At 44.3% G+C, this 13,927-nt stretch overlaps 1 protein-coding gene across 1 annotated transcript in view; it reads left to right on the top strand.

Annotated features, from left to right (window-relative positions):
• The window catches only part of LOC125775059 (zinc finger protein 395), a 93,170-nt gene that overhangs the window by 54,618 nt on the left and 24,625 nt on the right, over window positions 1–13,927 (top strand). Inside the window, exons 3-4 of the mRNA XM_049445527.1 lie at window positions 41–177; window positions 259–515. Coding sequence (XP_049301484.1) covers window positions 41–177; window positions 259–515 — 394 coding nt within the window. The remainder of the gene's footprint in view (window positions 1–40; window positions 178–258; window positions 516–13,927) is intronic.

Genomic DNA, 13,927 nt, shown 5'->3' with positions numbered 1-13,927 from the left:
GTCTCATTCTTCTCCTTTGTTCCGGTACATCTGCCAACAGATCTCGCAAACGACGGCCCTCGTACACGCAGGACGATCGAGAGTACTACATTATTAACGACGACGATCCGATGGACGAATGTAACGCCGCGCTGGTACTTATGAGCCTGTCCTGCTCGCCGAACTCATCCGTGCACGGTTAGTACCGCACAGTGAACTAAACTCCCCCTACACCAGGGTCAGCTAAGAACCAAAACTGACCGTCTTCTCTTACACCAGGTTACGAAACCATTCTTGGCACCAGTTCGGGCAGCAGCACCACCAGCTGGAGTACCGGATCGACTTCACCGCCGCTGAGCGAGGATGGACATTCCACACCACCGACGCACCATTACCAGCACGAGCTGAATCATCACCATCATCATCACAATGGCCGGCATCAGGCAGCGGGCGGTCCGGGACGGGGGGCACGCACCACATCCCTGTCCACGTCCGATGAAGGCATCGGCATGGAGGACATGCCAAGGAAGCGTCGGGTAAGTCGTCTAAACTTTTACATCAACCAACTGCCGGTGTGGGCGCATCTACATTTCGGGTGTACTGTTGTCAACTGACACGCGACTCCAAGAGCACGTGCGTGTGCTGGTGACATTGTCGACCAGGTTTCGCTGGCAAAACTTCAACATTAAAGCCACGCGGTTGTCCCGGGGGTGTCATAATCGTCGACTGAGCCGATCGGAGGAAGAAAAGGTCGTGTAGAAGTGATCGGGTCTCTGAAACGTAATGGCTAGTAGGGGTGAATTGGTTCGCCATCCATCCAGTGGCAATCAGCTGAATTTCTCAGCTACGGCACCGCACATTACAGCTGCTCAGTACAACCTTCCCTGCCAATTAGTGCCGGGAAATCGCAACGAACGGTTGTTTTCGACCACATCACATTTTGCGGTGGCGTAACAATCCAACCCGTTCGCCAGCCAAAGTGAACAGATGCGCTAAGCAGCACGTGTACGTAGTGTATAGAGGCAGATACAGGAAGAGAGAGAGGCCGAGCACTATGTCATAATATCGCTGATCGATTGCTCCGGTGCTGATGGCAAGACGCGTCGGTATGTGCCCGGGGCGGGGAATACGCATACGTGTGTATGAGCGAGCCATTTTGACAGCTCTGATTGACATGCAGTCGATGTTTTTAACAACTCACCGAGACTTGCACTTATAGTACTAATACACCGAAGATCCTCCCCATCAGTAGTGATCGTACGGACGGTATATCTGCCTAGTTTTATACCTCCGCTAAGTGCCACCTTGGATAACGAGGTCAAGGTTTATAGATGCATCGTGTCCTCGGATCTTCACCAAAATATTATCTGCTGATGTGTTTTCTCCACCCGTCACACCACTGCAACACATCTCACGGTCCCTACTGAACAGGTGACAACAGTAAAGGTGAGAACACCGATTTGCGGCACGTGTGCATCGGCCTTTGGATGAGGACGTAAAACTTCAAGTTCATTTGCTCAACTCGTCAACGATCAGCTGAGTGGGGCTGTTGGTGTGCCGCCTGCACAAACAACCGGCACAGAGCGCAACCGGAGGGCAGCAGTTGGAGTATAGTGCCGCCCGTGCGTGGCAAATATTATGTGGCATTCGTTCTGGAGAGCTCATGCGAGCGTACCACACCGATAGCTGCAGTCTGGGCCCGGTTTATTGCTTGTTGTTGTTTTCATTCTTTTACAGTAGCCCTTTTCGCCTTCGTCGTCGCCTCTGTTGCCGTTTGCCTGCAATGAGTGGGCACAACTCAGCTGAGAGCGTGTGCCTGATGTTGCCCTTGGCTCGTGTTTACCGCTCAGTGTTTTAGCCGCGGATGCCATAGAACTGCAAGCATTTCAACGATATTGCACGTGTCAGGCGGTTACGCGACCATCGCCCATTAGTGTTGCTAATTGCAACAATAACAAAACGTACATCATATCCGTTCGGGAATCACCATTTGCAACAAAGTTTTTATTTGTGAAAAATTCAAATAAGCATAAAAAACTTAATTAAACAGTTTTATCTACAGTTGTCATTTCTGTAGCTACTGAGGGTTTGAAGGAAACTGACGATGCAGTAGTAAATAATTCATAACAAAGAGTTATCAGTCACTACTACTGATTTGTTCATTTTCTCACGTCCCGTTTGGAAGTGGTCGGTACCGGTAATGGTGCGTTTAAGTTGTGTTGTGCATATATTTGCCAAAAAAATTTAAACGCTTCATTTTTTTGATATCCAAAGTTTGTGGCTATTGCATGTTACAGATTGAAACAACTAGAATTTCTGGAATACTTAAAATTGAAGTAAGTTTCAATGAAACTTAGGTTAAAATTAAATTGTAATTTTGTATCATTATTCGTTGTTTTACCTGGTAGTGCACACACTCTAAGGCTGAAAGTTAATTTTGTTGCTATTTTTTGCAACACTTGCGCTTGTGCGACGAACAGAACGGCCTCTCGATGATGAGTAGGTTTGTTCGATTTTGAGTATATTTTTGTTTTCCCTCTTCCCGTTTCATCTTACTTCACTCTTCTGACCAGATTATAAAACGTTCGTGTGTGTGTGTCCCTGCACAAATGCAGCAACCGATGATTGGCCGGGGAAAAATATGCTCACCTTGAAAAGTGTGCTTTACCATTGGGGGTTCGATTTGCAACAAGTTCCCTCAGTTTCTGATCTTCCTTTCCTCAAACTGTTGAGGTTTTGATTTGTCCTGTCCCTCACAATCGACGTACACACACCGGCAATAGATTTCCTATCGATCTGCATCCGCAATTGTGGCCATTTGTATGCAAAAAAACTAATCATGACGCACGGCCATAATGGAGGTGTATCTCGCGGTGTCACCCTACTGCTGGAAACGATTGATTCGCTGCATGTGTGCCTTGCTCCATAGCGAAGTGATTTTAATGATGTCTGATGCGCGCTGACGTTCGGCACCAGACATGGTACCGGCAAGCTTTGGCGGAAGGATCGTGATCGATTTTTTTGTATTTTATTTTGCGATTGTGTGCGATTTTATTACCCCTTTTCTTGTCGATCGGCAAGGTCAGTGTGGCATCTTCGGTTTAAAGTTTTATTGGAAGGAATAGAGGAACAAACGAAAAAAGAATACACGATGGAGATGCCCGCTTGATTTACAGCAGCGTTTGTCCGTGTGTAATAAATGCATTCAGCTGAACAGTTTTATGACCAGTTTTCCTTTTCCGATACATTGGCTTGAGGCGTGGAACGAGGCAAAATAATAACACAAAAAAGCACCAGCCATCTCACAGCATTTGCAATTTTGAACCTGCTTTGGAATGAACTTGACTTAGCTCGTCAATGTCGACGAGCTGGTGAGCTTTGGTCGATGTTGGGTTGATGGTTTTTTGTTGCTGTGGCTTTTTTTTTTTCGCTGATTATATACCACCACAAGCGGCGAAGGTGATACGGGCGCTAGTTGATTGAACCATGAATGCATGGATTCTCTTGCTGTTTCCTGGATGTTAATGAGGATGTTTTAAACACAAATGCATTTTTCCACCGTATCATTGTCGGGAATTAAATTCAATTACACTTTTAAGGCGTTCTTTTGTTATTCCAATTGAAATCTTTCAACTCTATTCTAGCCTTAAAATGATACGAAATTAAAAGAGTAACGCCCTGCTGGGAACTACGTGGCATTGAAGTAAACGAAATTGTTTACTAAAGATCTTTGACCGTTTTACACATCTAACTGACAGCACCTTGATCGTCTTCCACAGTATGTTATGGCTACGGTGCATCATCCTTAAGCCTCCAGTTGCATCTTCGTTCGGTGCGTGTGTCACTGCACAACTCTTATCAGCATGAAACGAAACGTTCCTAGTGAACATTCATGTGGCTCTTCAATGGTTCGAACAGGAGCGTAAAATCCCCTGCTTCCTTGCATTTTCATGCTACGACCGGTAAACACACACTTAAAGCCATGTGATGAGAATCGAAACTGTTTACGCAACGATTCTTGACGGTTCCGCTCGCTCCCGGCAGCTCAAACTGGGCAGACATTAATGTCGCACCGGCCGATGGCGTGTGCCAGGATTATCTCATCTCGCACTCAATAAACAAACAAGATGCATCATGCTTTGGTGTGCTTTTCCAGCGGTTCACATTGGATTTCCTCTGCAAGGTTTGCTCTCGTACGCATACCACAGCACATACTCCCTATTTATTTCCTACACATGTGGACATTGGATTGCTGTTTCGTTTCTTTTTATTTTTTTGAGGGATGTTGCGATGCCATTCGTTCCAGTGATTGTCTCCGTTCGCTAAATAAAATGTGACATTGGACAGCTTTTGTTTGTTCCCTCTGGTAGCCGATGCAACCCTACAACACCAGTAGGTCACACAATGATTGGATGATAGAGTACAAGCTGTATGGATTGCATAAATGTACCCATGTTCCGCTTGCTCTCTCGAACATTAGTCGTATTTTATTATGGATGCCGGGTACTCCCGTTACCAGTGATGGAGCTATTTTAGAGCACTTGCCCACATTTCCCAGGTTTGCCCACACACTGACACGATGTGTTTGTCTCGTTTGCTCTCATCTTGCAGCTCACTATCGCTTGTCACGATCTCGCTGTCCAACCAGTAGTATCTAAATTGGATGCATAGTGTGCTGGGGACGGTTGCATACATCTGGCTCGAGTGCATTCTGAAATGCGTTCCCATATTGCCGTAGCTCTTCTACCCCTAAATCCCCAATCTTCCCTCCATCTCCCTTTGCCAAACATCTGTGGTAGGTGGTTTGTGAGTGTGCATTTGTGTTTGCCGGTGGTATACACATCGCAATTGCAGGCACAGTGCGCAAAAGCTGCATCTTACCACTACCAACGCATGACACGTGCCATCGCTGCCGCGCTCACTTCTCCAACTCCCTTTACACTGGGTGGCCACACTACCGCCTCGTTGAAGTTCCCTTGAAGGGTGTTTTTTTTTTGCTGGCATTGTTTGCTTTTTTTCAACCTTTCCACCCTGGAACGGTACAAAATCCGCGACGGTTTGTGCGCGATTGTAACGTGTTGCGGCATTGCTATTATTTTAGTTTCATACATTTGAGCACGACTTCAACAAAACATTTTTCGAGGACACGCTACCGGATGATGTTGCAGTCCGTGACCAAAATGGGTGTTTTTTTTCTCTTTTGTTTTTGCTCCAAATTTATTGCAAATCTTTCAGTTGAGGTTTAGCACACTTTTTTGTAAAATTGCTGGAGAAAAATAATTTCCTTTCGAAATGAAAAATAAAAGCAACTTCAAATTAATACGCGTGAGCACCACCGAATGCATAAATCAAGGTGTTCTTGCTTGCGTTTTATGCACGAACGTGCATCGGTATTCCGCCCGTTTTCGTCGGATTCCGGAAGGTTGAGGGGTTGAACTTGAAAATTCTCCTACCATTCTCACGGCACAACACGGATAGCAAACATGCAAGCAAGAATGGGAAAACCAGTCACTTCCTCACTCAATTGAGGTCATTTGGTTGAAGAGACAAGACGAGAGAGAGAGAGAGACCTTTTTTGCCAGACTTTGCCAATGTTCAAAACAAGAACATGACAGCACACATTGCAAGTTGGAGTTTTTTTTTTGTTCTGCTGGGAAAATCCCTCCTCACCAAAAACCCGGCTACATTCAATCGATTTTTCCACTGTCAAGAACAGTACCCAGCGCCTAATGATCGCTTACCCGTGCACATTCGCACCCTCCACGGCAAGTTCCGGGTGGCGACTAATGCAACTGCACAAAAAAAAAAAATACAACGAAAGAACGAGCCCCGAAAATGACCTTGATTTGCACGGCTCTTGTGCTAATGTTCTCTACCAGTGCGCTTCTAAGCCTTTTCCGTTTTCCTAGCGGACATTTGCAATTTTCATCGTCTAACGTCACAGTCGAAGGAAGTGTATCCCTTGAAGAAGCCTCACATACCGGCCAGCGAGAGAGCTATTTTCAGCATCGACTTTTCCGAGCTTCCCTTTTTTCCGGGAGAGCATGATCGTTTGTGTGAAGCGGAAGGAAAATTATCTGCTGACACAATTTTCAAAGCGGCTACTTTGCACAGTTGGGCCTGTGTGTGTGCATTGTGCAGCGATTATGATGTACGAGCTGTGGATGCAGATTTTAGCTGCAATCGAAACGAACCAACGGCTAAAAGCGTACGGCAAAACGGGAGATAATCCGTCACATCACTTGCGCGTGTTTTAGCGAAAACAAAAGAAGGATAGCAATACGGTTGAGAGCCAAAGTGCACAAGGAAATGCAACGCTGCAACCAACATGGATCGATAGTGCCGGAAAATCGGATCACGGTGCACAGTGGCAAAATGGAACGCTAGGAAAAATGAACTTGAACTTGAACGTGAATAAAAAGCTTGCCGTGACGGACGAGAACGCAACGTGAGCTTTGCTGTCATTCGCTTTGCAACAACTCGATTCGAGTCGTTTGATGGCTGTGGCTGTGCAAAAAAACGTATTTATTTCTATTTAATTCATTTGATGGGAATTTTTAAATGATTTTGATGGAAAATAATGTTCTAAATCATAATATTATTTACAAAATTAATTGCTCAGCTCAATTCAGCTGTTTATGTCATATTTTATTTCACTCAAGAAAATGTTAGTTATCATTATATTTTCTGAAAATATTATACAGAAAATTGATTGTTCTAAAACTATTTGCAACAGCATTCCTATAAATATTTCCATTCCACAATTTTTCACGGATTGTTATTTTTTTTAATAAAAAACATCACGCACTAACCTATTTAATGTGACACTTATAAATAATGCTGCATTAAATATAATTCGCATGTTTTTAATAAATTTTCCACGCTTAACATGCGTACTGATACACGCACGGACCAACGGCAAAAGTAAAGATCGGTGTGCTATAATAAATGCTTCATCCATAAAGCCATAAAACCATCATACGACGTGGATAATTTGTCAGCTTTGTCGTACGTGAAGCAGCTGACTGCAAAGTAAACCCCAATAAAAATAAAAAACGTCCATGACCGTGTCCTAAAGGGTTGTGGCCGTGTGTCGCGTGATGATGGAATGGAATATTTAGTTTTTGAGTCGAGTGACTGGCCAAATCTTTGCCCAGAAGCGACAAATCGGGATGTGTTTTTTTGTTGCTGACCCACCGGGCTAGCATAAAACATCGACCCGTACTGTTGGTGGTTTGGTGGCAAAATAATTAAAAGCACAAAAAAGCCCCATAGAAACGGGTGCTTTCAGACGAACATGCAAAAAAAATCAGCGCGCGTGTTTGACCTTCATTGCAGTTTCTAGCAGTTCGCTTTTTTACTATTGCTCTCCCTCTATTACTCGCTTTTTCTTTCATTCTAACGTTATGGAATTGACACCTAAAGGGTGGGAGTGTACAAGCCACACAGTCATTTTCCGCTTCCGATCCATCTTTATGCACTATTCACCACCTGTGTTTGACCTCTGTTCCCTTCCGCTTCGGTTCGCTTTCCCTTCTTCCAAGCTTACTTTTAATTTATTTCATTCATTCCCAACCGTAAACCAATGCCGTTGGATGCGTTCTGAATTTTCGTTGGATAGGACGGTTTCGTATACTGAGCGATCGATTCTCATCAGGCACATGGTGTCCGACACCTAAATGCAGTCTCAGCACGATGCTACGACGCGAACTAGATTCGCAATGTATTTCGTTGGTTAATTATTTCTCTTAACAAAAAAACGCTATCGATTTTTGTGCTTGGCCTCCAATTATTGAAGACCTCCCACCCATTCGAAATGCCTGCAATAGAGCCGTGATTTTAAATTCTTCCTACGTGTCCCAACGGCTTTGGCACTAGCTTCGGATTCACAAGTGGTAAAACAGTTAGATGGATTGAAATCAAAATGACAAAAAGCTCAAATCCAAATTGCGGCAACGTGATAGGAATGGAAATCCCAGAATGGCTGTCGGTCAAAGTTTCATTGAAACGAATTGAGAAGCAACTTGAGAAGTGAACTATATTTTAGCTTCAAGTTTAGTAAATTAATCTGCGTTCTAAGCCAGCTCTAAGCCAGAACACAATAGCACAATAGCGGTAAAAGGATATGCCGGTGCATAGGGGTGCACACTGCAAAGGCTGCATCGTTCTCACGAGTGTGCGCATGCGAACTAGTGCAACTGCTGCTCCAACATCAATTTAGCTGATTGTGTTAGTAGTGTGAGTTATTCTGCCAACGATTTTTTTTTGTTAGTTTCTCTCCTCTATCGGTAGTCATCGGATTTTGAAGCTGCAGCGCAAGCCAACAAGTCCGCAGAACAGCGCGTTCCGGGATGGAACGATAGAGACGCTTGGACAGTAGCGGGAAAACCGAAAACCGTTCCAACTCGGCACGTGTTTGACCTTCATTCGTCGGGCGGACGATGGGCAAGGTCAGGGAAAATTTCGGTCCTCCTTGCTCGTTGCTTTCCTCCTTCGTCGCAGCCATTATTAGCGTGCAGTTTGCAGGATAAAAAAATGCATAAAATAAACGCACACCGTTGGCGCAGTTCATTAGGGTTGGATTTGTGTGTGAAAACCTTGGTTTTCGTGACCAGCAGTATAATCGATCGTAAAGTAAATTTATTTATTTCTTCACGAACCTATCCTGCAATCGATTCAATCAATCATACTGGAAAACTGCTGTAAAAATTATTTGACCGTGAGATTATATAGTTAAAAACACAATATTGAAACATAGTAAATATTTTAATCGATCAAATCTTTATAACCTAGCATCTAATTTAGAATATTAAATTCTACCTCATTAAATCAATCCAAGTGAATGGCCGCTGAAATTCTTTACAAATAGTTGCCTTATACACACTTTTGTGCACACAAAGCTTTTACATCTTCATCCCTGAGGATTATTACTATTTATTTTGAGCTATTAACAATTTAGACGTACTAACTCCACTTGCGATGGTTTTCACACGTATTCGGTCAAGTGGAAAAATCTTACTGCAAAAGGTTCAAATGAGACTCGAACCCACTAAGTTCGGTGTAGCAGACTGAATGTTGTGGAACAGGACCATGGAACTGCTTTGTACAAAATTTAGCAAATAGTTATCAAGTATCAACATCTTTATAATCAGTCCACACATATTAAATCCATACTTGAATGATTTTGAAGTTCCATAACTAATATAAGTTTGATAAAAGCGAAACGATTTTAAAAACTGAAAATAAGCTAATTTTGTATAAACAGCAAATAATTAGGCTTATGAAGGAACTTGAAAACAACAAAATAATCGAACAAAAAAAAAGTTAAAACCAACAAACAGCTACACAATTCAATTACGGACCACACTGTCCGTCCTACCTCAATGTTATCGCAATCCATTTCACGTAATTACCCATAATCGTGGACTTTTATCGAACCTCACAAAAACAAGGTAAAAAGCTCGTTTACTGTTACATTTGCTTTCACTTTTTGTTTTACCCATGTGCAGAAGTTGCACGTTGCAGTAGGTGGCTTTTACCAATGAGTCGTGCATTAGCATATTGTACAGTTTTGCCTAGTCACTAAAGCCATTTGTTGGCGACGCGTGGGTAAGTTATTGTTCGATAAATGGAATTTGGAGCATTCGAGTGCACTTTGTTTCTGTTTCCACGAAGTAAAATAGGTGAATGTTTATGCACTTTTTTGTGAGTTATCGAGCCAATACGCAGGTGATTTACAGGTGGTCCATTTATTTAACATTTGCATTTATGACATGAATGCACGGTGTTGTTTAAAACATTTGTAGACTGCACGAAATAGACACGGAAATGTGTGGATGTACTGGTTGACAAGTAATATAAAGTTTTGAACCCATATTTTGTTATTACCACTTCATGGGTGATTTCTGCAAATATTCAACGGAACATTAGTTTGGAATTATAAACAAAAATGTTCAAGAATTTGATCACTCCTTGTCACCGTACGTCTGTTGAAGGTTGAAAAACAATTTTAAATGATCCATTTGAATTGTTGTGGTATTTGGCCTTAGCACAAACGATGTTTGCACAAACACAACATACAATACGGAATGTTTGATATGTGACAATCGGTAGACAATCGCACTCCCTATCCCAGGGCATTATGCCATCAACCGTCTTATTATATTCAAATTATCAGCAAATCGTTCATCGATCGTTTTTAACCGCACCGTAACAGCCAACCCGATCTCGGTAACGATCTCATAAATGATTGGACAGTTGGAATTTTTCATAGATTTGTGCGTCTGCGTGTGCGTGCTCGCGACCTACACTGGTCCGGTACGATGCGTCCGTTGACACACATAGTAGAAGTCTTGCACTTCCAGGAAAAGTATCAATCGATGTGTAGATTGCACGCTGACGCTTATAAGTGGCAGCCCGCATAAACCATCCCGCCGCGGATATGCGTTGGATGGGGATGAACACCCTGGCAGGATGGTAGGAAGCGGTAATAAATAACAAGTGTTGTGGCTAAGATCATCGACATTTAAAAGCGAGCAGAAGAAACGGCAATCTGCGGCCGGTTTTTTTTCTGTTCCATCGGACCGGTACCGGTGCCGCTGAAACCAGTCGACAATCTGATGGGGAAGGAGGCGTCAGGTGGAAATAATCACTTTCCAGGGAAAACGCACTCCGCTCGCCTACCCTCTTATACCAACCCTTCCTAACTTGATGCAACTGCCCAGAAACAAAGAAGGGTTATGGAACTTCTGCCCTGGTGCAAGTGCATCGAGTAACGGATCGATGAAGGATAAAGAAAAGCACAACAGCAACTGCACACCACCCCTCTGAAGAAGAAGAAAAAACTAACACGAAAAAAACGCAAATAGAAGAGGCGGGTGGAAATGGACGAATCTCCGTTGTGCCTAACTTGGCCACCCTTTTCCGAGCAAATTTTCCTCATCATAGTGCATTAGTTGCACTAGCGTTTTTCGCTCACTCGTGCAGTGAGATCAGCGAGAGAGGGAAGGAAGGAAGGATGGCAAAGGTAGGTACTGGGGCGTGTAATTGCAGCCCAGCACGGAAATCTAGTTAAGTTGCACGACTGCGGGCAAGCTGCTGTTGCCCCTCTTTTTTCTTCGGTTTCGGACGACCTGACGCCGGCCTACTTTGCTGCACTCCCGTTTGCTGATGGAGTGGTCGGCCCCAAACCCGAGGAGAGGGAAGAGGATGAAGACGCTTCGTACAAGCTTTTCCAAAGGGACACATTACTAGCGGTGGCTATGATTCCGTGTTCCGTGAATGTTTGATTTTGTTGGGAAAGAATTGGTAATTTTGTGTCAATATTAAACTCATTTGCTTACCAAAGCTATAACGCCTAATGGTGGTTGTCTTTGGCACTGCATTATTGTTGCATTTTCTTGCTTTTCCAACACACATACGGACATTTTTTTTTCTTTTTTGCGATGAAGAATGGGTGGATGGTAAATGTTCGCATATACATGACGCCACGCGAACGCGATTCGGTTTGAATGTGAACGACGAGCGTCCCAGCGTCGGAACTGGACGGTTCCTATGAAAATCACGCACGATTTATCTGCTCGCCATACCATACCATGCCCAACCATTGGATCCTTCTTTGGGCAGTTACCAGTACCGGAGAGGGGCTCATAAATACATGATGCGCAACGATCCATATTGAGGACCCGTTTCGGTGTAATGTGTGTAATTTTGCCTTCTGCTACTTTTGCGCCTGTCTCGGACCAGGCCCCCGTTGGTACGATAAAGATGGACGCGAAGGTGCCGTTGAGGTCCTTGTCCTCGGTACGCTACGCCGGACGCGAAGGTGACAGTCAAGAAGAGGAAAAAAAAGATGATGCAAGCATGCAGCTCTCAACTACCCCCGGCGGTAAGGTGTAACCGCATCTTTCGTAGGTTGAACGAACGAACTTTCGGTGGATGTAGATGTACCCTGCTCGTGCTGTAGTCGCAAGAGGTACTACACGTCTAGCGTACGCGGGGACCACTGAAGGCAGCAAAGGTACCAACAGATCGCGGGATCGCGTGCAACAAGCGTTCGAGCTGAAGCGAGAAGTTCCGGTGGCAACATTCCTGGAAACATGGAATAGCGCGAAACACCGGGAACACTGACCAGCCGTACGGTGAAACCAATTGCACCCGAGGACGACGGCATAATTTTTGCCCCATCAATAATACAATGGCCACTCTTCCCGTCGATGACGATGGTGGTGGTGACTGTGATGATAATAATAGACACCAGCGCTAGATTGCTTCCAGCACACCAACCTGAAACATCGTCAATTTGTGTGCCCTTTCATGTAAAATGCTGAAAAACCTACCCCTGCTGGGCGATGGGTCCGGTAATATTGAGGCGGTGGATATTTGGTGGATGTAATAGATTGTAAAGTGTTATTATGCTCGGGAATAACGAGTGCAAGACAACAACAAAAAAAAAACACACGCGAGACAAAGAAACGAGTGCAACCACGCATCACAGGTGCAACTGTAAGGTCGCGTAGGTTTTGTGCACGTGGTGGGTTTTATGCGCTCCAGTTTGTTTTGCTCCCTACGGCGGACACTGACCTCTTGGCCCGGCAGCAACAATGGTCCAGTTGATCAAGGCAGTGGTCGAAAAGTGGGTATGCGGTAGCCATTTTATTTCGTTCACGAGCGAACGGTACAGACACGGGAAGGACCGATTGACGCCAATGACACCGAGGGTCACCAACGCGGTGAGGTCATAGACACCTGGCAAAAGCTGTGTCACATCCAGACAATTCGAACCGTTGGACCCGGTGGTTGAGGTTTTTTTTTCAAATAATGATCAGTCTTTTAGTGGTAGTGGCAGGTTAGTGAATCTGAAAAAGACCCGATTTTTAATTCCCTTTTCTGCGTGTGGTACAACAATGCTCCAAAATGGCGTCATGACGTTAAGAATGATTAATCACGCTTACACCAGCATGATCGTCTAGATGGGAGCGTAAACGTTAGTGTTCAGTTCTTTTTTTTACAGTTTTTTCACCATTATTTACACTGTTCATGGTATGTTGTGGAAGAATGTCACTACGGTTTAATGTTGCTTTCGTACCAAAAATTGTTCGTGACAATTCTCTACTGTTCAGATTGGTGGAAAAGCCCTTCGAAGCCCTGTAACCAAAAAACCGGTAGTTTAAAAAATGCTCAACTAACCATCTGTTGTTGCCGGGAGCATATCCATTGCTCCGCTGCTCGTTATCATAATATCAAGTGAAGGAAAAGGGAACCGAAGCCCTGTACGACCTTCGGTGGGTTTTTTGAAGAATATTTCCCCGCCATTCCCCCGACGGTTGTTTGCCTTCATGGCGTGCATGTGTGCGTGAAAGGTATAAGGTCTGCGCAACTAATCGGTTGATGACGCCGGCCGGCATTTTCTAACCGGGTTGGTATACATGCGTCGATATAGTTTCTTCACACAAAAGCATCTTTAACATAAAAATCTTCAGTGTTTTTTTTTTTGACTGTAATGAAGGGAAGGGGTAGAGCAAGGGAAGAGATATGACCGAAGAGAGAGATGAAGGAGAATCATCTTCGAAGGCAAAAGGCAGTGCACCGATGAACCGGCGTGATAAAAGGAAGAGACAGATAATTTCGGGCAAAGAAGAACAAACTGCTGCCTGCTTTCCATGGAGAAGATGTTTAGCAAAACTAAAGAGAAAAAAAAATAATATGAAAACAAATCCAAAACAGCGATCTTAAACTATCTCCTTGAAGCTGGAAGTTGGGATGTGTATGTGTGGGTGCACGGCTGTTGGAGTGAACGATCTTCTCGTGACTCAGGGTTCAACATCCGCGCCGCGCCGAACAAGCCATCGCCCTTCGAATGGTGAACGCGGCGTCCTTCCCCCGCCCCTTCGGGATACCGGGTAAACTTCCTCCCTCGGCCGATCCGATCCGTAGGATGAAATCGTGA

Source organism: Anopheles funestus, chromosome 2RL, assembly GCF_943734845.2.
Source record: "Anopheles funestus chromosome 2RL, idAnoFuneDA-416_04, whole genome shotgun sequence".
NCBI lineage: Eukaryota > Metazoa > Arthropoda > Insecta > Diptera > Culicidae > Anopheles > Anopheles funestus.
This window is presented reverse-complemented; position numbering and strand designations above follow the sequence as displayed.